Below are 24,879 nucleotides of genomic sequence, written 5' to 3' on the forward strand. Positions count from 1 at the left end.
GTGCTTTCCCTCCTCAGCGCTCTCTCACTCTCCTCCCAGTAGGCTCTGGGCCCAGAAACCCCCAGGCTTATCAGCCAAATCAGTCAGGCCTGTGTTTGTAAGCAAAGCCTAGAGCGTATATCAGTGACTCGTATCCTAAAACTCGCAGCGCTCGAGGGTACGCCAGAGGAATTGAAGGAAAAATAAACGGAGGGTCGTCCTTACAGCGAAACGCACTGTAACTGACATTATAAAGATAAGCTGCATCAAGGACTGGTTTGATTAATTAATCAGACATATCTATACTGTAAAAAAAAAAATTAAACTTACAGAAAAAATACTTTTCCATATACAGTGAAAAACTGTACATTTTTTAACATTGTATTATATGTAATTTTACTGTAAAACTGTCAAATTTACAGTTTTTGAAAGTAAAAACTATGAAATTCCATATAATTAATGGCGAAAAACAGTAAAATGACATTCCCAGAAGTCCCTGCCTGACAGATCACATATGATTATATTTTATATAAATAGTTTTGTTTCTTCTTATTTTTGTGATCTTTATTTTAGTGCCATGTGTGTTACCATGATGATGTTTTTTCTCTGTGAGTGTGACCTTGTGCATCGTCCCTAAACGAGTATTGCCAATGCAGAAGTAAGCCATTTTCTGTCAATGTGCAAGACTTCCGATTCATTAGCCGCTATAGGTAAATAACTAGAAGAATAACTAAGTGCAGTAAATGGTAAACTATTTTTGCTACAATCCAGTTTGTTCATGATTGTGATCATAAATTAAATATCATAAATACTAGCTGGCAATGTCAAGCAGCATAATGAACTGTTTTTGTACAGCTAAAATAACTGGAAGTGGATGATAATGGAAGCTTCATACATTCAAGTTACAAATGACAAGTTACAGTCTTGTGTTAAAAATAAGGCAGATTTTACAGTCTGTATTCTGGTGGTAAGAGTGAAATATGAGATAACGTTGTTAAATATAGGTCTAACAGAGAGAAAGAATTTGGAGTTGAATTGTATACAATGTTTTTGTCTATTTTTAACATTGGGGTGGGGGTGGGGGGAGCCTCCAACGGTTTTTAAAATGCGCCTCTGAATGGGAAAGTTGATTATCAGCAGGGGTGTACATAACTTTACTGGTCTGGTTCTCAAGGGAGCACCTGGAGATGTTGCTTGGTACTCACACTTTACACGACACACTTATCCTAAAAGATGTCTTCATCACTTTCTCCCTGACTATCCTTTTTTCTCTCAAACATGGTAGATGATGATAATGAATTTTTTTAACATTAATGACAGACAACAGCAAGAATATTAGGCTGCTATCACTTTAAGAAGGAAAGCGTGGACCGAATAACTGATACACATCTGGTTTCTTTCTCAACTGTTCACTTATGACATAACTTGCTGAGACAGGAATTTTGACATAATTGTGTTTGTGTGTGTCCGTTTAAGTGCAAGTAAACGTGAAAGAGGAATTAATTCAGTGTTCGAGCCCTGTCTGACTGTCATCGGAGATGTGAGGCTGTGCTCACAGATAACAGCTCACAAGTCAAGATTTTCACCTCTTCTTCCACTTTTAAAATCGTTTGAATGTGTTAATTGGCGAGACAAAACACATCCAAATGATAAACCCCTGATTATCAGTACATTTTAAAGTGAAAAGCAGGTTTTAGTACTTTAAGTTGATTAGTATATTACCATTGTCATTTTAAAAAATAAATGTCATTTTAAAAAAAATAAATTTGGGTTTTTTTTAACCCAACAGTTTTGTACCGTAGTACAAAACTGCTGGGTTAAAAACAACCCAAGTTGGGTTGAAAATGGACAACCCCAGCAACTGGGTTGTTTTAACATGGCAAATGGGTTGTTTTTAACGCAGCGGTTGGGTTAAATGTTTACCCAACCTCCTGGATAGTTTACTTAACTATTGTTTAAAAATTACTGTATTGCTTGCTTAAAATGAACCCAAAATATGTTGAAAATTAACATTTATGAAAAAAGTTTAATAATAATTAAACAAACATTTATTAAAATGGCTTATTAATAAATGTTCACCTTTTGATTATCACTGTTGCCTCTATAATTATGTCTGATTATTTATTTCCAACCAATATTGGGTTCATTTTAAGCCAGACATATAGTAATTTTTAAACAATACTTGGGTTAAATAAAACTGCCCAGCACGTTGGGTAAACATTTAACCCAACTGCTGGGTTTGTCCATTTTCAACCCAACTAGGGTTGTTTATAAACAAAATTTTATAAGTTGTAAAATATAGATGCAGCAATATGCCATCCTGTAATAACAAACACTATCACCATATTTTTAACGGTAAAAAATGTTGGGTTGAAAACTGACTACCCAGCAGGTTGGGCAAACATTTAACCCAACCGCTGGGTTAAAACAACCCATTTGCTGGGTTAAAACTACCCAATCGCTGGGTTTGTCCATTTTCAACCTAACTCAGGTTGTTGTAAACCTAGCATTTTAAGTGTATAATTTAATATTAAGCCTAATACTGAATTAAAATGTAATTTCAATATAATATCTTGGGGGTCTATAGGCAATGAGAAAACACGACATGACAGGGAATCAATTCTAGATGACGACATCATCAGCTCCAATTCATTTGAACTGAATTTTTAACAGCAAAATGACTCATTGATGTTACAATGGTCGCGGTGCGAAATGCGATCACGTATTTCATATGTATAACAGACTATATTTAGTGAAAGGACCGCATGTGCTGTGTTGACGCTTTCTCATTTAAGTCTTCCTGGTTTAGTGGAAATGGAGAGGAAGTTGAAGGTGAAATAAAAAGGATGAAACATTTTGGCCTCTTTGTTGCCATGTGACCACAGAAAAAGCACATAACATATTCTAAAATAGATTATTCTGGTGAATTTCATTTTTTTCTGACTTTTAGAAGTCCCAGATCAGACACGTGGTGAGTCAAACCATTTGAGTCAGACTTCGACTGAAATTTGTTTATTAATATAAAAACAACCCACTATGATAAGGACAACAAAGTTTATGTTGGCTCATCTAAACGCCTCCTTCAATATCAAACTCTAAAGAATTTTAAAAGACGTTTTTTATTGAGCCAAACGTGAACAATCATTTCAGAGGGCTAGTCTGCAGGCCCAACCTGACTCTGTCATCTTTAATCATGGCTCAGCTGAGTATGTTAACTGCAATTAAACAAACCCTAAGCTGATGTCTTATCTAAATGTACACTACAAAAGTATAAAAAAAAGAGGGTACGCTGCTTGACTTCTAGGAAGAACCACATACCACTGCTAACTGATGTTCAAGCTGAAGTATATCCGCTTGTATGAGAGTGTTAATAAAAGGCCACACCGCAAACACAGACACGCACTCGCTGGCTCACACAGCATCTTGCTAGAAGGCTGCAGCTTACTTAGCAAGGATAAGATACACTGCAGTGATTAAACACTGTAAACCCTCAGAAGTACAAGATGAACTAACTAACAGCGCTACAGATGAATTATCATAAAAAGAGGCATAATAAAAATGCACTCTGAAAATGTCAGAATGCACGCAAGAGCTGTGGTTTTCTTCAATGTTTCTTTCAAGGGTTACACTCGAAGATGGCAACAGAACATTTACCCACAGAGTTCCTCTGTCAAACGGCACATGCCACAGTTTGCATCACGAAACCAATGGAAGCGTACGATGCAGTGTACTCGCGTCACTCGAGCTCGTCAAACGGGACAGATCAGAGCGGTTGTACTCTATGACCTCAAAGAACACACACGTAAGCTTCTGACGTGAATTGACAAAGACAAGCAGAATAAGAACAGTTTTATCATGATCATCATACTGTATAAGTTAGATGAAAGCAAAGCAGGTTATGCAAGTTAATAAAAGTTTTGAGGAAGCTTAAAATCAAGATTAATCTGACTGGCAACTAAATTTAAAGTGCCTCTATTATACTATTGTTTTTTTAGAGGTCTCCTACAATAGGTTTACATGCATCCAAGGTCAAAAAACACTTTAATTGTCTCATAATATACACTGCACGTCACCTCTTTTCTCAGAGTCGTAAATGGTTCGTTCAAAAATTCAGGCTCATTAAACCACACCATTCCGAGAGCCTACTCTGCTCTGATTGGTCACACGGCTCATTCTGTTGTGATTGGTCTACCCCTTACAGTGCAGGTCGCAAACAAAGCGCCTATTACCATATCTGAATTTCAGCTCTTCCTCAGCACTTGATACACAGTGATCAGAACAGTAACGATGGCGTTGGTTTTTCCGTATAAATTCCAGCACAAGTCCTCATCCTTTTGAATAGCATGCAAAGTGGATTTGTAGTGCGGAAAATGGCATCTTGTCTAAAACACGAACCAAACTCTTCCAGTTTCAGCTACAACAACATTGTTAAAAGTAGACGCTGTTCGCAGGCAGCTGATGAAGACCATAGACTGGCATTATACAAATTTGCTACATTGTTATGCAATATGTAACCGGAAGTAAGAATGGAATTGCTGATGACTCGTTTCCGAAGTTCAGAATTGATTGTTTCTTTTAGGAGACTATAACTTTATTTGTTGTGTGCACTTTAATCTTACATTTTACAACCACAAACAGCTATATTACACACTACATGAAAGGTAATATTCGAAAAAGCATAATAGAGGCACTTTAAACCACTCTTTTAGCATATGTAAGTATTGTATTCAGTCTCAGATGTCTGATGCATAAGGCACACAAAATGGGAAACACTTCGGGATTTTCAAAGTCATCATCTGATTTCCAGGAGACGTGTGTGTCGCATTCTTTAATGGTCCATCTGGAAACAAAGCCGTCATGATGCCAAAAGCCCTTTTGTTTACAACTGTGACAATAAGCACTTATCAGGATCAACCGAACACTGGATTTCTAAAAATGTGTGAAGTTCACGGCATAGGCTCCTGTCCAAGAGTTTGTTGCCGGTCTGTTGTTGTAGGGACAGTGACTTTACATTTTCACGCCCCTAAACATGATGTTGAACAAAACAAACTGTGATTGGTTGCTTTATGTCAGTCAGACGGCCTCTTGGGCGGTCCTTGGCCAATTAAAGCTGCCAAGTCTGAAGATCTGGCTACGCAAAACTAGGTGACTTTTTAAAGTCAACTTGCATACAAGCAGACAAACTTTGAAAGCTTTTGTACAAGTTGCTGGAAAATGTGGTGGTGTTTAATTCATCCTGTCACACCTGGCTTATTTAGTGACCAGTGAGGAAAATGCCAAATTATCTCAATGTCTGCATAGTTTCCAATGAGAGGTTCTGTTCTAGACATGTGTGCCCATCAGTCACTAAAGTTGCCAAATTTAAATTGTCTTAAATTGCATGAAAACTGTACAGTATGTTCACAAGCAGGGCTTGACATTAACTTTTTTGCTCACCTGCCACTGTGGCTAGTGGTTTTCCAAAGTTACTAGCCACTCAGCATTTTCACTGGCCACAATTTTGATGCTGGTAAATTACATTTTATATGATTAAAGTTAACTTTGTTATGCTTAAATTAATTTATTTTGAGTCATTTTACTTGATTTAGAAGATTTAAAACCCTTTCAAACTTTTAAATGCAGATTGACCACCCAAATCAAGACTACATTGTATATCAGCTGGTATGTACAGGTGGGCAAGAGGTGGACAAAATGAACATGGGGTAATATGATAAATTTTATAAGTTATTTGTGTTAGGCTATATAAAAGAACAAAGAAGCAAATTACAAAAACAGTAGTAAATTAAAAAATAATATTTTTTTCAGATACAGTAGGTTTATTTAACATATAGCCTACATTTATTTAACATCTTTTGTTGTTTGATTAACATTAATGACAGACAGGTAGGCCTATTTAATTGGGCTGCTGCATGCATGGACGTAACTGACGCATATTCAGTTATTACCCACCTGTTTACATCCACTTAAGCCATAACCGACTGCATTCACGCAAGATACTCCACACGATGGACATTTAGACTTCTGTTTTCCCAGGACACATCCTGTCCAGGATTTCTAAGTTGCATAAAATGTAGTTTTGGTTTTGTTTTCATAATTGCGGAAGGTAATGACTAAAAAATTATTTTACCAATAGCGTGTATTATACATGACCAATCGTGGCTTGCCAGTAGGCTGGATCTACAGAGAACGGTCAAAGCATTGCAAATTCGACAACATTTTAATGCATTGCATGAAGACTGTCAATAAGAACAGTGGCTTGCACAGACCTCCGTTTAGAAATCGTGTTCCTAAATCGCGACATCGATATGACCACTTTCAGGATTAAAGAGGCAAGGGCTCAAGCCATTTTAGGCAATTTAGAAATCCTGGACAGGACGCGTCCTGGGAAAATGGTACAAATGGTCACCCTATGTTAATGTTAAGCCCTGTTCACAAGAAAGATTGTGCAAATAATTCTAATAAAGACAAGGTGCGTTCTAAAACAGCTGCAATGTAGTGGAACAGAAAACAGGAGTTATTAGAAGTTAAAGGTGCTAAAGAGGATCTTTTCGTTGACTGAGAAACCAAAGACTGTTACTGAGTTTTTGAAATGAGCGCATGCGTAAGAACAACCCCCTCCTTCGAAGGAACGCCTCCCAAAACTCGTAAACACGAGTATTGGAACACGAGTGTTTACCACCGGCATTCGCTGTGTCGTGTTAGTGGATTCATTATGTCGGACTCACCGCAGGTAACTCATAATCTGCAGTTGTTACTCCTGTCTCCGGACAAAAACATTGCATGCGGCGCCTGTGGAGTGTGGAAAGTTACTGGAGAGCGCAGCCGCGCACGTCTTTCACAAGGAACGTCACGGCAGTGATTGACAAGCCAGAGGGCCAACCTTTTACGCGATGATCGCGTAAATGATTGGCTGATGTTTTTAAGGCCCTACCTCGTGCACAGATGATGTATATTAATATTATTCCTTTCAGTGCACCTAATAAATAGTCTTTTATCAGTTAGTAAAGACAGTTTCAAGTAATATTGCAAAAATGTATAAAACAAAACATCCTCTTTAGAACCTTTAACTAAAAAATAAAGAAACATTTCTTTAGCAGCAAATCAGCATATTAGAATGAGTTCATAAGGATCATGTGACACTGAAGACTGGAGTAATGATGCTGAAAATTCAGCTTTGATCACAGGAATAAATTACATTTTAAAACATTTTCAAACAGTAAACAGTTGTTTTAAATTGTAACAATATTTCACAGTATTACTGTTTTACTGTGGTTGCTTTTGATAAAATAAAGCCTTTGTGAGCAAAAGAGACTTCTTTCAAAAACAATTAAAATCGTATACCGACCCCAAACTTTTGAAAGATAGTGTATATGTAGCATATCACAACATCTAGATTCACAAGTCAATCTTATTAATTGGTTGTTGGGCTATTAGTTGAATAGTCGACATCATGAATGTGAGCATTAACATTTTGAAAATATTTTATCTTTGGATGTGGTTTGCTTTTGATTTGATTGCATATAGCAGTTGCTTTTGAAAGAATGTCCTTTCAGTGAGACAATTCCAGTCTGTATCCTTTGGATTGAGCATGAATACATGCTAGCTTTTAAAGTCTCTCTCTCCTCCTCTCTAAGTTTCGAACCGTGCAAGTGGTTGTGCGACAGGATAGCCTACAGAGGTTTTTCTGAAACTGTCCGCTAATAAAAGGGTCAGATAAAGCAGCTCTGGCTGACTCCAGATTAAAAGAGAGCATTCTATGCATTCCTATCTGGTGAGACAGTGTGGGCCGTCTCAGCACGAGGGAAACCAAAAAACTCTTCTCAGCGCCACTGACCAAGCATATCCACAACGGCCCAGCGGATCAACTCTTGCACTGGGCCACCCTGCACTTCTCCATACCCCACTCCAGCTAATGCACTCTAGCACCCATTACCCAAACCCCTCCTTTTTATTCACCCCGATATATTTAAAACAATAGAGACACAATGTGATTCAGAATAAGCCTGGCTGATGGAGTTGGCTTGGAGCCTCTGTTTACATTGTCTCTCTCAAAGGAAGCGAAGGATGAAAGGCCCCTTCAACACAAGACGTTCATCCGCATTCTTTCAGGCCGCCCCCGGACACTTTTAAAGGGGCAAGTCCACTAACTTGGCAGAGCACAATGCCGCTCACTAAAAATGAGCCTCCATGATGACCCATTATTCAGCTGGTAATAGATCAGTGAGTGATATCATTAGCTAGCTCCTGAAAGTCCTCTGAACATTAGCCATGTGCAAAACAACATATGCTCAAAACTGATAAGTTGGTTGATTGCATGAATGACTAGTCAACAAGCCAAACCTAAGAAATCCTTGCATATTTATGCATTTCTCATGTGGGAATGAACATAAGACGTTCTTATATTCAAAAACAGCTAAGCACACTGGAATGGAACAGAATGCAGGAGTTTGTAAAAGTTTATTACGACTATTTTAAAAGTTGTTGTTTGTTAAAAATAAGTAAAAACTGATGCATATACATATGCACCAATCAGGCATAACATTATGACAACCTTCCTAATATTGTGTCGGTCCCCCTTTTGCTGCCAAAACAGCCCTGACCCATTGAGGCATGGACTCCTCTAGACCCCTGAAGGTGTGCTGTAGTATCTGCACCAAGATGTTAGTAGCAGATCCTTTACGTCCTGTAAGTTGCGAGGTGGAGCCTCCATGGATCGGACTTGTTTGTTCAACACATCCCACAGATGCTTGATTGGATTGATATCTGGGGAATGTGGGGGCCAAATCAACACCTCAAACTCATTGTTGTGCTCCTCAAACCATTCCTGAACCATTTCTGCTTTGTGGCAGGAGCATTATCCTGCTGAAAGAGGCCACAGCCACCAGGGAATACCGTTTCCATGAAAGGGTGTACATGGTCTGCAATAATGCTTAGGTAGGTGGTACGTGTCAAAGTAACATCCACATGGATGGCAGGACCCAAGGTTTCCCAGCAGAACACTGTCCAAAGCATCACACTGCCTCCGCTGGCTTGACATCATCCCATAGTGCATCCTGGTGTCGTGTCTTCCCCAGGTAAGAGACGCACACGCACCCGGCCATCCATGTGATGTAAAAGAAAACGTGATTCATCAGACCAGGCCACCTTCTTCCATTGCTCCATGGTCCAGTTCTGATGCTCACGTGCCCACCGTTGGTGCTTTCAGTGGTGGACAGGGGTCAGCATGGGCACCCTGACTGGTCTGCGGCTATGCAGCCTCATACGCAACAAACTGTGATGCACTGTGTATTCTGACACCTTTCTATCAGATCCAGCATTAACTTCTTGAGCTACAGTAGCTCATCTGTTGAATCGGGGAGCGAAGGCTGGCCCATGTGGTCCATCAATGAGCTTTGGCCGCCCATGACCCTGTTGCCGGTTCACCACTGTTCCTTCCTTGGAGCACTTTTGATAGATACTGACCACTGCAGACCGGGAACACCCCACAAGATCTGCAGTTTTGAAGATGCTCTGACCCAGTCGTGTAGCCATCACAATTTGGCCCTTGTCAAACTCGCTCAAATCTTTACGCTTGCCCATTTTTCCTGCTTCTAACACATCAACATTGAGGACAAAATGTGCCTAATACATCCCACCCACTAGCAGGTGCCGTGATGAGGAGATAATCAGTGCTATTCACATCACCTGTCAGTGGTCATAATGTTATGCCTGATCATTGTGTATATATAAAAATGCTAAACTAAGATCATGGCGAGATGCATGACTGGTTGAAGTGATGGTGCTTAAAATATAAAATGTATTAAAAATAAAACATTACAAATTACAATAAGTTATGTTATGTTATGTTATGTTATGTTATGTTATGTTATGTTATGTTATGTTATGTTATGTTATGTTATGTTATGTTATGTTATGTTATGTTATGTTATGTTATGTTATGTTATGTTATGTTATGTGTTATGTGTTGCCAAGTTAAACTAGCTGACCTCACTAATTGGTGACATTCCCGTACACTATTGTATATGGCGCTCTTTAAATATCATGTATTGGCCATGCCTATGAACAGGTGCATTTTTGCATCATTTTTTTTTTATCATAATTTAGTAGTTATGATGGCAAAATAGCTAAGATGAGCTATATTTTGGAGCTGAAAGTTTTCAGTAATAAAATTTTAATTATACACTCACAGTTGGGACTAAAAACAGGCTATTTTTGTGTTCGCTGTGCTTGCACATTGCAGTCGTACTGAACAAGCTTCCCTCCTCACCTCCAGCCATGTTTTGTCTTAGGACAAGCCATTCTTTCCCTCCCAGCCAAACGGGCTGTAAACACTGTTATTGTGAAGCCCGAGGGTTTTCCCCTAAAAATCCCTTTAAAATGGCAACAATACTACCAGGTTTGGAGATTGGAGAAAGATATATGAAAGCTCAAGTAAGCAGCATTCATAAACTGTATACAGTAAAAAAAAAAAAAAAAAAAAACTCCACAACTGTTGCCAAAGTATGCAGAGCTTACAGGAATGCTGTATGGGGCCCTCTCTGAGCGAACAAAGAAAGCACAGTCAGACTCCTTTTCCCCAGCGCTACCACATCCGCACATCATTAGTTGGAAAATTCCTGATATATGCTGTAATTTTTTTTTTTTTCTTTTTTTGCGCTCTGGTACAGGCAAGGCTTTAATATCCAGATGCCATTGGATCCTGCAATGTACCCCCAAATCAGTTCTCTTTTCCCGGTTGGCCTGCATCCATCAGCCCGTCAACAAATAATCCTGACAAGGTCCTGGAGCAAGGGTTCAGCGCTCTCTGTGGACCGCTAGCAAACGAGGTCACACAGGAAATACCAAATAAGACCTTCCCTGTGCATTGTGCTGCTGCACTCTTTGTGTGTCTGTTGGTGTTTGGAAGCCCCCCGCTTTTTCCGCTGGATTTTTTTTTTCTCTTCCTTTCTCCTTTTTGGAATACCGGGGGAGATATCTAAACATTCCCAAAGTGTGCCGCACGTGCTCTCCTGCGTGCCATGTTTTCCTTTTTCCAGACATGCCGCTGCCTCTGAGTCTGTCCAAAGCAGAAGCACATTGTCTGGCAACGAACAAGCTGCTGCGCTCAGCTCAAACCAAGACCGGTCTAAAAAAAAAAATCTGGATGGATTCAGCTGAACCTAAACAATTTTTCATAATTAAGATTTATGATTTGGACAGAATGTCTTGCTAAGAAACACAACTATTTGGGAAAACTCAATGTACCAACCCCCCAGCGCTTTTCAAACCTTGTTTCAATGGCAAACACCCAGAGCTTGTTTCAGCCTGGCTGCATTTTTTGCAAGTTTCATGGTCACATGAAAGGTTTAACACGAACGAAACTCTTTTGGACAAGTAGAAACACTAAAGCGCATGTGTCCCGCGTATCTCCTGCAAAAGTGTGACCTCTTTTGAAGTGTAGGAGTGGGACAAGGGGTCCTGCCAAGCAATGATGAGAATGTGATCTCGTTCCAAACTTGTATAAAATACTTTCTTCTGTGGAACACAAAAGATGATGTGTCTGTTTATTTATTTATCATCCCTACAATGAAAGTCAACGGAGTCCAATGTTATCTTATTCTTATTAAAATATCAGTAGAAGAATGTTACACAGGTTTGGAACAACATTAGGGTGAGTAAATAACAGAATTTTTATTTTTAGCCGAACTATCCCTTTAAGAAATATTTAATAGAGCATCACTAGCTTTTCGTTGTCATGACACACAACAAACGTTTCCAAACACAAAGCTAAAATGGGACGTACACGGTTTAAACATGTTTAAACTATTAAGTTTCTTTAAGACTTCCGTTAGCAAGCTTCATCTGGGCATCATACTTATCCCTCGCTGATCTAGCAAGCTACATACTAGTTGAAAGGGGAAGATCTGATTAGATACAGTTGGTTTGCAGTGGACAGTGAAGCTGAGCTCAAAATGGAAATCCCATTAAGCAGATTCATTTCGTAAAAGGGGTTGAATAATTTCTGCTGTTGAACAATGAGTCATTTCCCCTGCCCACACGTGTATTGAAACAACTACAGGCTCATTTAAGGATGGCTTGCTTCATTTTCAGTCAGAGCAGGGACTTTTAAACACAACAGGTTGTCTGTGCGCCTCTTCCTATTCATACTCGCATCACAATGATTATCATCTACAACAGCCTGCATCCAGGACAGATTAGAAGAAGCGCGAGTCTCCGAATGCAAATCTGACCAGACGTGCTTAATGAGAGGACAGATGGAGTGGACCGTTAATTGCATTATCAGTTTTTTGGACTGTGGCCCTTCTCTGTCAAGCTGTTTGGATAGCCAAAAAAGCCTTGGCTCATCTCATTCATCTGCCAGAATAAGTAGCTACTATACACGATTGTTACAGTTGTCATGAAAGGATTAAGAAGTGCCAGTCAATTTTTGTGTAAGTTGGTCAAAACTCAAATATTAACAAAGTTGAAAAAATGTATATCTTTACACATTGTCATATGAACAACAACCAGTCAGAAATTATATTTATGAACTTAAAGGGATAGTTCACCCAAAAATTAAACTTCTGTCATTAATTACTCATGTTTTTCCAAAGCCATAAGACTTTCTTTCATCCAGGGCTGTGCAATTAATCGTATTTTCGATTTTGGCTTCCAACGATTATGAAAACAAGATAATCAATGTACCGCTGCCACATTCCGTCCAGCACACCGTCCTTTCCTCCATAGCAGTGCGCTTTCATTCCTCCCTAACACAAACTTAGCATCCAAATCAGCCGACTAAGAGAGGGATGTAAAATGCAGTCTACTGTTGCTAAACTTCGGGACGTGCTTGATATTAAACAAACAGTGCTATTAAAAGCACATTAAGCAGCGAAACGGATGCAGTTCCCTAGGCGGCCACCGAGACGGTGCGGAACGTGCATAGCAAAGGGCTTCAGATACGCGCTTAAACTAGTGTTGCACGATATACCGATACTAGAAAGGTATCGCGACACCCTGCTTTTAAAAACGGTCTGGTTCTTCATTTTATCAGTACCGGTACTTTGAGTGCCTGCTGTATTTCCTAAAGTGCGACAGCAGGGGGCAGTGTGCCTGCAGCGCGCCGCTTCTAAGGCAAATTGAGTGCGTCTTTATTCCTTTCAACTGCGCAATGGCTTTTATGGTGACGAAACGAGAGGTATGGTTGCATATACAGGTTCTCTTGCAGACCATCCACAAATTGTTTAGAAAGCAGATGCACAAAGCGAAATATGGCATTATTTTGCTTACATTGCCGACACTACAAAGCCCGTCTGCAAAAGATTGTTACAAAATAACGCAAGCGAAAGGTGTCAAAAGCATCTTGCTGACAAACATCCCGATTTGTACAAAGAATTTAAAGAGCGACAGGTTAGTGTGATACCAGCATTATGTTTATGCTCTCAAACATTAAATTAGTGTTTTTTATTTATTTTACTCGTGCAAGCAGACCTGGGGTGTATTATTGAGTCTAAGTTTAATAAGTGATATCTGGTTGCAAAAATAAAATTTAAAAATACATAAATATGTGAAGGGTATATACAGTTATTTTAAACCAATTTATGCTTTAATAACATTGAATATATATAATATATAACAATCTAATTTTTACAATAATCTTACGGTCAAAAACACATTGTATAAAAAACAGCAAATAACACCAAATAATTTACAATTTTACTGAGCATGAAAATAATAAACATTTAAAATTATATTAAATCTAACTCTAACTTCACGGCAATGAAGCTCAAATCCAGAATTATCAGCCTGTACACTGGTGAAGAAAGAAGTTCTGTCATATGTGTAATTTACTTACTTTTCCTGCCGTTTTAGGTTTTTGCTGTAGTATCGTTTGAGTATCAGTATTGTGAGATTTAAGTTTGGTATCGTATCAAAGTCAAAATTTTGGTATCGTGACAACACTAGCCTAAACAGTCAAATAGCCAACAGAAATATATCGAAATGCAGTTTCGGTATGTCTTATGTCTTAAGTGAACACAGAGAAAGTGCGTGTGTGTATTGCTGCCTTCACGTGCTATTGGAAATTTGATAATTACCACTACTGCAGTCGTGATTATGAACTCATCGCATTCATGTTTCAAAAATAAAAAGGGTGTTCATGTGCAATTTTTACCTAGAAAAACTCGTATTTACCATAATTCCGAGACCTCATGAAGGCAGCATAACAGTGGGCTTATATTGGGTCCGTGCAGCTCTTAAAGGGACAGCAGCCAACATTAATGGTTGCTAAAGTTATTGTTAATCTAACAAGAAAAGACGAAGATAAAATCTACGGAAGAGGATTAGGGCCAAACAATAATAAAAAAATAAAACCATCTCGAGATTAATTTGTTAAATTTCGAGAAAAAACTCTTAATTTTTTTGAAAAAAGTCAAGATAAAATGTTGAGAATAAAGTCATTAAATTACGAGAAAAAAGTCCTTAAATTATGAGAACAAATTCGTAATTTAACAACTTTTTTCTCGTTATTTAATGAGTTTCTCAACATTTTATCTCTACCTTTTTCTCGAAATTTAATGATTTTTTTCTCGTAATTTAATGAGTTTATTCTCAACATTTTATCTCTACCTTTTTCTCGAAATTTAATGATTTTTTTCTCGTAATTTAATGAGTTTATTCTCAACATTTTATCTCGACTTTTTTCTCGAAATGTAACAACTTTAATCTCGAGATGGTTTAATTTTTTTTATTATTGCTTGGCCCTAATCCTCTTCCATAAAAATCACTCACTGCTCTTGAATGAATAACTTTTTTAGTTTTAAATAAGAATTAGTCTATATTTAATGTATACAGCAGTTATTTTATATTTGATTACTTTATTCAGTTTCTGTTGGGTATTATTTATCTGAATACCACTGTTAGTACATCTATCTGAAACCTAAAGCACTGTTTATTTCATTTGTGTATTTGTCTGCTTTGTTTGTAATTAGTTTCTTTGTTCTGTTCTTATTTAATTATTGACTGTTTATTGTCTTCTGTAGATGTTTTGAGGACTTTTTAATTAACTTAATACTAGGTTAATAATGTTTGCTGAAGTATTGATAATTGTGAAACTTCAGTGACATTTAAAATGACTCATATCATGAAATAAGACTGATCATATCACCCACCAGTAATCGTGTTAAATAATCGTGATTTCAGTATTGACCAAAATAATCGTGATTATGATTTTTGCCATAATCGAGCAGCCCTACGTTCATCTTTGGATCTTTTTGATGAAATCTGACAGCTTTCTGTCCCTCCATTGACAGCTACGCAACTGACACTTTGATGCCTCCAAAAGCAGATAAAGAGATCGTAAAACTAATCCATATGAATTGAGAGGTTTAGTCCAAATTTGCTGAAGAGACTTCATCACTTTATACGATGAATGGATTTAATTTAGGCTTTTATTCACATATAAACATTCATCAGCGAACATAAACAGAAGCTCAAACATTCTGCGTAACACGAGAATGAACCTCATTGGTTCTTGCACGTCATGTGAACATGCTTGAGCTTCTGTTTACCACAACTGATGTGTGAGTTGATTAATGTTTACATGTGAATAAAAGCCTAAATTCAATCTGTTCATCATATAAAGTGATGAAGTCTCTTCAGAAAACTTGGACTAAACCGTTCAATTCATACGGATTAGATTTACAATCTCTTTAAAAACTTTTTGAAGCATCAAAGTGTCAGTTGGTTAGCCATCTATGGAGGGACAGAAAGCTCTCATATTTCATCAAAAAGATCTTCATTTGTGTTCAGAAGATGAATGGAAGTCTTATGGGTTTGGTTATGGGTTTTGGGTGAACTATCCCTTTAAGCACACAAAACTTGCTTAATTTTTGAAACGGACATCACTAGCTGTGCCCGAAAGCTTAGGCAGCTGAGTTTATTCACTAAAGGATTAGTCAGACTAATTCAGATTGTAACTTGAGTCTTTTCGAACTTCCTTTCAAATATCTTTTCGATTTATTAAAGGAATCGGTTCACAATGTCATTTTTGTTTGTGAATTGAACATTATTTGTATGATTTAATCATGGCAGAATGATTCAAACCAGTAAGTTAGGAGTCTTTTTGAAATAATCATTACACAAGTGTTGTTTGTTCATGAATCTGATCTCATATTTGCATGATATAAGGCAGTCAGAAGGAAGATGCAAGTCTTTGAGAATGATTCTTTAAAAGAACTGGCTCATAAGAGTCATTTGTTTCTGAATCAAACCAATCTGTTAGTGTGATTGAGTCAGAATCATTAAGTTGTAAGTTTTGTGAGTCTTTCAAAATTAATTATGATTATGATTTACTTGTTTGTAAATCAGTTCAATCAGGCCGATTCAAAACGGTTGCTCTTGAGTTTGAGAGTCTTGTATGATTCCTTTACAAGAACTGGCTCATAAGAGTAATTTGTTCCTGAATCAATGATTCTGACTGAATCATACTAACAGATTGGTTTCATTCAGGAACAAATGACTCTTACAGCTTTAACATACTTACAAATTAACTTACAAATGACTCAAATTCCTTTAACATACATTGTGATCAGTCTAGCCTTATTCACGAAAAAATAAGTTTTGTCTTTTTTAACAATTAAGAACTAACTCATAAGAGTCATTTGTTTGTGAATCAGTTCAAACAGTCTGATTCAAAACAGTTGCTCTTAAGTTCGAGAGTCTTGTACCATTCCATAAAAATCACCTCATAAGAGGCATCGATCGGTCACACTATGTTTTTGAATCACTAAAAACAAATGGCTCATATAAGTTATTTGTAAATTGAAGCCCCAACATCATTAGATGTCAAATGACACAATTTGCATCACATTTGAACACATCCATCGTCCACATTTGTTCACTGAAACTCAATCAGCATCGAATTGTGGGATGGTTTGGGTTAGAGGACGAAAGTCTAGCAAGCTATGAGCACTAGGTGATACAAACATAAGGGATTCATTCTACCATCAGAGGGGAAGGAAGTGACAGGGCCCACAGGACTCCCACAGCACAGACTGTTATGAAGTTTGTGGTATGCAGAAAAACGGTTGCAGGAAAAGAGGGATTCTTTTTTATCTCAGCATAATTTGAGCCATGACAGCCACTTGTACAGCAAATCTACACAACCCACTGAAAGCAGCCTGGCCTTGCAGGATTCTCCTGCACTTTTGGATCACTTTTGCAGATGGCAACTACTTCAGAAAGGCCTATAAATATGTTTTATAAGATGATAAATGGCCAAGGGAAGCCCATTCACTTTGTTTAATGCAAAAATGTTTGGAGGTCTTGCAGATGCAGCATAGCAATAGATTAAAGTATGTTTACTTAACACTTAAAAGATGTAAAAATTGTACAACAATCAGTCGGATAAATGATCTGAGGCATTCGCCTGCTGTTCCGTAAATCCAATTTCATGAGCAATGTGGCGCACATGATGTTTGCTTGAGCAGGATCCTAATCGCTTTCATGGGACAATCCCAGCAGCCTCCATTTTTACAATAACTCCATTTGGTATTAAGGAAGAGGCCACAATCGATTTCAACCCCATCGAGTATAGCTAGATTACAGTTTGCATGCATCGTAGTGTCAAGTGCAGCTTCTGACTGAACATGAGCTGAAATAAAAGCAACTATAGGCTAATTAGAAAAATATGCCTGTACCTATATTTAAAAAAAAAAAACCTCCAAAAACATACCTATACAATTAGCTGCAGTTTCCAGCTGAAATGAATATTATTGGCAGTAAAACACCAACTTTTATACCTTTTCACACAAATTATGTTTTCAGAGGCAGATTATCGTCGTTTAGTGTTTAATGTCAAATGCGATAGAGAATTAACTTTACGAGCCCCTCACTAGACATTTCATACAGCCACCGATGTAATAAAATTGTTGCCAGATTCAAGTTTATCTTTTTCAGATAAAACTGAACGCTCGTTTTCCAGTGAGCTTGGGTTTGGGAAAAAAAATTGCATTTTTAATGCACCCAAAAAGGCAAAAGGGGGGAAATAAACGTTAGTGTGTTTTGTGTTTGTGCTTTAGGCTGTCAATCAGAGATGGACAAAAGCCACCGAGAGAACCAGAGTCATTCTAACAATCAACAATGCGACAGACCCATGAGATTTGTAAGGTCAGGCTAATCTCCACCTCTTAGGGCACCCGATGGGTGGTCCATCCAGTCTTTGGTCACCCCGTGTCAGAGGTGTAAAGAGTACCTTAAAACCATACTCGAGTAAAAGTACAGATATCTTAGAGTAGGGCTGGGCGATATATCGAATGCTTTTGTCACGCGCATTTCGTCAGTAAGGCCGGTTCCCTGATTACAGCTAAATCGCCATCACCTGCTTTCAAATGAAGCGGCATTTAATAGACAGAGCCGTAGTTCACTGATAAGACACGCAATATCGCGTTCAATAACGATATAAATCGCCGTCGATATTGAACGCGATATTGCGTGGCTTATCAGTGAACTACGGCTCTATCTATTAAATGCCACTTCATTTGAAAGCAGGTGATGGTGATTTAGCGGTAATCAGGGAACCGGCTTTACTGACGAAATGCGCGTGACAAAAGCATTCGATATATCGCCCAGCCCTACCTTAGAGTGAAAATTACTCCAAGTCACCAATTCCAATTCGACTAAAGTAAATTTTAACAGTACTTGTACTGAATGTTGGCTCAAAGATGCACTAGTCCTCAAAACCTAAGAGACATGTCAGTGAAAAACAAGAAACCGTTGAGTGGTGAGGAGAGCAATCACATTTATTTTCTAAAATCAAATTAAAATTGAACACCTTAAAATAAATCACAACAGCCTCTTAAATGTCTACAAACACTCAACTCTCAGTTAAACTTAAGTGCTCAGAAAAGCATGAGTAAACCAGTATATCCTTCAAAAATGTCTCTTCAATATAAGTCAAAGCCTACCTGCACTGGACATACTACCTTCTAATGCACTTGCATACAAAAAGTAGCCTCGTTGACAAGTTTGGGTGGTTAAGGGCAAAACGCACAAGATATACCTTCAGTGCCCTGTAGATGGCGATATCACTTCTTTTGCATATGGCACACTTAAAGAGATAGTTGACCCAAAAATGAAAATTCTTTCACCATTTACTCACCCTCAAGTAGTTCCAAACCTGTATGAATGCCTTTGATCTGCTGAACACAAAGGTAGATATTTGGAAGAATTTCAGTAACCAAACAGATATCGCCCCCATTGACTACCATAGTATTTATTTTTCCTACTATGGTAGTAAGTGGGGGCGAGATCTGACATTCATACAGGTTTGGAACTACTAAAGGGTGAGTAAATGATCACAGTATTTTCATTTTTGTGTGAACTATCCCTTTTAACTGGAAACTCTTCAGGATTTTCAAAGTCGTCATCTGATTGGTTTAATTCTACAGGATGCTCTGGAGAGGTGTGTGACGCATTCTTTAATGGTCCACCTGGAAACAAAGCTGCCGTGATGCCAAACCCCCTCATGGAAGTAGTAAGCAATCGTGTTTAGAGTTTTAAACGTTATTGTAGGAACATCAATGTTACATTTTCATGCCCCTAAACATGACACGTAACAAAACGAACTGCGACTGGTTGCTTTACATGTCAGTCAGACGGCCTCTGGGCGGTCCTTGGCCAATTAAAGCTGCTATGGATTCCAGACCTTCTACCGCCAGGTCTGACTACACGAGACAGCACAAAATGTAATGAGTAATTGTATTACTCATCACAAACGTATTGGAGTAAAGAGTACATATATTTATTCAAAAATTTAGACAAGAAAACATCGCTAAAATCTTAGTAGCCAAAAAGATACTTAAAGGAACACTCCACCTTTTTTGAAAATAGGCTCATTTTCCAACTCCCCTAGAGTTAAACAGGTTAGTTTTACCGTTTTCGAATCCATTCAGCCGATCTCCGGTTCTGGCGGTACCACTTTTAGCATAGCTTAGCATAGTTCATTGAATCTGATTAGACCGTTAGCATCACGCTTAAAAATGACCAAAGAGTTTTGATATTTTTCCTATTTAAAACTTGTCTCTTCTGTAGTTAAATCGTGTACTAAGAAAATGAAAAGTTGCGATTTTCTAGGCTGATATGGCTAGGAACTATACTCTCATTCAGGCGTAATAATCAAGGAACTTTGCTGCCGTATCATGGCTGCAGCAGTGCAATGATATTACGCAGCGTCTCTCACGATTTAACTACAGAAGAGTCAAGTGAGAGACGCTGCGTAATATCATTGCACTGCTGCAGCCATGATACGGCAGCAAAGTTCCTTGATTATTACGCCTGAATGAGAGTATAGTTCCTAGCCATATCAGCCTAGAAAATCGCAACTTTTCATTTTCTGTCGGTCTTAGTACACGATTTAACTACAGGAGAGTCAAGTGAGAGACGCTGCGTAATATCATTGCACTGCTGCAGCCATGATACGGCAGCAAAGTTCCTTGATTATTACGCCTGAATGAGAGTATAGTTCCTAGCCATATCAGCCTAGAAAATCGCAACTTTTCATTTTCTGTCGGTCTTAGTACACGATTTAACTACAGGAGAGTCAAGTGAGAGACGCTGCGTAATATCATTGCACTGCTGCAGCCATGATACGGCAGCAAAGTTCCTTGATTATTACGCCTGAATGAGAGTATAGTTCCTAGCCATATCAGCCTAGAAAATCGCAACTTTTCATTTTCTGTCGGTCTTAGTACACGATTTAACTACAGAAGAGTCAAGTTTTAAATAGGAAAAATATCAAAACTCTTTGGTCATTTTTAAGCGCGATGCTAACGGTCTAATCAGATTCAATGAACTATGCTAAGCTATGCTAAAAGTGGTACCGCCAGAACCGAAGATCGGCTGAATGGATTCGAAAACGGTAAAACTCTACTGTTTAACTCTAGGGGAGTTGGAAAATGTTTCTTTAAGAACAGTAACTATATACATTACTCAAATACTTTTAACACTGCTCAGTGTTTCTCATCTACATGGCGTGGGCAGAGTGGGAAACCTCTAAAGCGGAGTTTAGTAGTTCCTATTAACACCTTTAACAACAATGACAAAAAGAAGTATATTCTGTAAATCGGTGTGAAATATATACATATAATATTTGGTAAGAAGTGACAAATACGGCATTGCACAAAAACCCCCAAAGGGGATATTCCTTTATGCTTTATGCAAAACAGGTATCATTTACTTCATATAAACAGCCTGACTGAACCCCTTTGCATTGAGAACGGTAGTCTGTTTTGAATCATCTTAATTCCGCAAGAGTTCTGGTGGGCAGTTATGACTCAGCCAACCGTGTTTGGTCCATTCAGCAGTTCTCAAGTCTTCTAATGTACAGTTTATGTCAGCATGGCAAACTAGTAGCTAACATTGTATGTTGTCATAGAACAAGGAGCCAAAAGCCATAACAGCACGTCTGCTTTTGCATACACAATAACGACATTCCTGTAACTGCCAAGAGAGAGAGGAAATGGATTTTTTTTAGCTGCTTGAAGGGCGGGTGATAGGGGGATTCCAGGCACAGGAACATTAATCAGGAGAGCCAGAGAGTCCATGATCACTGTAAGCACCCCCCTGCCTTATCTACTGCACGATTTTTTTTTTTCTCAGTATATGTGGGGTGGGGTGAAACGGTGGGGATATTTTCTAGTGGTAGATTCCCAGGTGAACTCACAGAGAATCACCCGCCCAACGATTTAACAGCCAGCAGCCCCTTATTAAAGAACTGAAACAAAGTTATTTTGCTCAGCAACCAAAACCACCGAAACCGCACAACTGACAGAAGGCGCTGGCAGTCATTCAGAATCTGCAAACTGAATGAGATGTGAAAAAAGTGGGTTAATGTAGCATGCTCTTGCACTCCCTTGTGCATGTGATATGGCCATGGTAACGACTATAATTAGATAGGAGAAATTCAATATTCGCTGTAAACATCTTGACTAAAATGTACAGAATGTGATAAATCAGCCATGTAAAATATACGCAAAATATAAAAAAAATTAAAATAGCCAGTGACTTAACTTGCACAAGATCTCTAAGCAGCATAAAAAAAAAAAAAACCCACAATGACTGTTCAAAGCCTATGTGCTATCTTTTGACATCAGAGCCGTCCTCAAGAGAATGTGACTTCAAAGAATGGCAGGAGGGAATTGATGGGACTCAATCGCAGTCCGTTTCATCTCAGCTTAGGTCACTTTGTGCGTCCAAAGACATAGGACAGCAGGGATCATTTTACACATTATGCGCTCGCTTTCAGGCACATGTCTGATGGGTGGCCTTTCAGTGCTACCACATCTGATTGGACATCATCCATATGTGTCTCAAGGGATCTATCTGTATGATGGCATGTCACACCCCTAGAAGCTATGAAGAGGACATCGAAGATGTCTATACTGTACTACAGTAGACCAAGACAGAGTTTGCTGTGTCATCTGCATAATGTACACAAGGGGAATTAAAGGGGTCCTTGATTATGATTTCACTTTTTTAAACTTTAGTTAGTGTGTAATGTTGCTGTTTGAGCATAAACAACATCTGCAAAGTTACAATGCTCAAAGGGAGATGTTTTCTGTACAAGAAATCACTTTTTAAGGACTACAACAAACAGCTGATAGGGACTACACAGAGCTTTTTCCCGGGTTAGTGACATCACAAACCACAAAATTTACATAAACCCCGCCCCTGGGAACACGCAACAAAGTGGGTGAGGCCATGTTGGGCTGCTTTAGAGAGGAGGAAACGTTGTTGTAGTAGAGTATTGTTGACATGCCGTCATTTTACGCCGGACTGCTTCACAAACGAGGGTCAATTCAATGCTGGATTTGCACAAAAGATTAACATGACGGCACATGCTAGTGGATGAGTTGAATCAACTCTACAGCAACCACATAAATTTATCCACTAACCATTCAGAAACGTCCAGTTTCATTCTAAAATTTGTAACTTCTTCCCGAGTCTCTCCATCAGTGTCAACTCCGGTTTGAACAATGTAAGGCTGAACACCGTTACTGACAATCCTCATTTTGGCTGTGTGAGATTCTCCAGCTTTGCTGTTGTTGAGCAATTGAAGCACGAGCTGTTAAAGCTCCGCCCTCTTCTGGAAAGGGGGCCGGGAGCAGCAGCTCATTTGCATTTAAAGGGACACACAAAATGGCGGTTTTTGATCTCACCCAAATAGGGGCAAATTTGACAAGCTACAGTAAGTCAGTGCACGAGAATAAACTAAATTTATGTCATCTTACACGAGAATTCAATGCACGAATATTTTCATAATAACATGAGCTGACTGGAATGAAGAAATTGATTGGCATAATTGATATTCAAAATGGTAAGCTTTGTTTACGGTTTGTATATCTGCAGTCCTAGTTTCCGTTTCCATTTTTGAATGTTGTGAAAATAGACTAATAACACCTGCTGATATAGACAGATATTTACATGCAGGCGCAGAGCGCACATGCTAGTTGACGGTCTCCTTTAGTCCTATTGGTGTGTTCAAGCGCAGCTTTTTGGCCAAGACGCAGCCGACAAGAGGTGACAACGCAGTCAGCTTTCGTCACTGCAAGTTCTTTGACGTCAGCTTGGTGTGTCCCGGGCTTTACACATTGGGTCTCATCCATTAATTATTGTGTGTGTTTGGCTATACTTGTGAGGGCCAAATGACCTCACTTATATCGTGAAATATTATGACAGCCGACTAGTGAGGACATTTTACTGGTCTTCACTAATTAAAATGTTAAAATGCATGTATCTTTGATGGGTAGGTTGGTTTAAGGGAAGGGGTTTTGGTTTTTTAGGTGATAGAAAAAAAAATCATATAAAATCAATGGAAGTCTATGCAATTTCCTCACTAATATAGTGAAACGTGTGTGTGTGAAGCATTTGTGTGACATCCTGTAAAATTAACAAATAGTACTGCTTCATTCACTATGGAAGACAGTTGTGCAACCCCGTTACTCACCACAGAAGTAAGAGCCATCTGAAAGCTGTAGATCCGCGCCAGACCAAAATCAGCCAGCTTGATCTGTCCTCCACTGGTGACTAGAATGTTTTGAGGCTTAAGATCTCGATGAACCACACGGTGAGAGTGGAGGAAATCCAGACCCTGCAGCAGCTGGTACATCATATCCTGCCAAAACAAGACCAAAAGACCTGAGCCACTCCAAATATATAAGTCTAAAATATATTTTAATAACCTGAAGTGGATCAAAAAAACAGATGGAACAGTACCAAGAGAGGCTCAAGAGAATATCTAATATTATATACATATATATATTTTTTCTTCAGCGCTCAGCGTTAATGAGTACACCCCCTTTGAAAAGTAACATTTTAAACAATATCTCAATGAACACAAAAACTATTTCCAAAATGTTGACAAGACTAAGTTATATATAACATTTGTTTAACTTATAACATGAAAGTAAGGTTAATAATATAAAAGGTAGAGAACAAAATTTTCAGTTTTACTCAAATTAGGGTGATGCAAAAATGAGTACACCCCACTGAAAGTCTCTGGAGCAAAGCTAAATTTTAGACTACAAATGTCTAATTTAACAAGAATTCAACCACAGGTGAGTCTAATTATTCATTACACAGGTGTCCAGCAGACAGTTGACTATAAAAGGGTGTTAAAACCCCTTCCCATTTCATGCTGTCAGCAATGGCAGCACATGGAAGAGAAATGTCACAGGACCTGGGAAAGGTGAAGGCTACAAGACGATCAGCAAAGCTTTACTTATCAGTCAGAATATTGTAGCAAAAGTGGTACAAAAATTTAAAAAAGATGGAACTGCAGCCATCTCACAGAGACGTCCAGGTCGTCCACGGAAGTTAACACCTCGACAGGAGCGTCTTCTGATGAGAAGGGTTGAAGAAAAT

The 24,879-nt window shown here is 38.5% G+C and overlaps 1 protein-coding gene across 1 annotated transcript in view; it reads right to left on the reverse strand.

Moving 5' to 3' along the window:
- The window catches only part of cdk6 (cyclin dependent kinase 6), a 56,817-nt gene that overhangs the window by 17,644 nt on the left and 14,294 nt on the right, over positions 1-24,879 (reverse strand). The window contains exon 4 of the mRNA XM_067410804.1: positions 23,963-24,130. Within this exon, the coding sequence (XP_067266905.1) occupies positions 23,963-24,130 (168 nt within the window). The remainder of the gene's footprint in view (positions 1-23,962; positions 24,131-24,879) is intronic.

Source organism: Chanodichthys erythropterus, chromosome 15 (assembly GCF_024489055.1).
Source record: "Chanodichthys erythropterus isolate Z2021 chromosome 15, ASM2448905v1, whole genome shotgun sequence".
Classification (NCBI taxonomy): Eukaryota; Metazoa; Chordata; class Actinopteri; order Cypriniformes; family Xenocyprididae; genus Chanodichthys; species Chanodichthys erythropterus.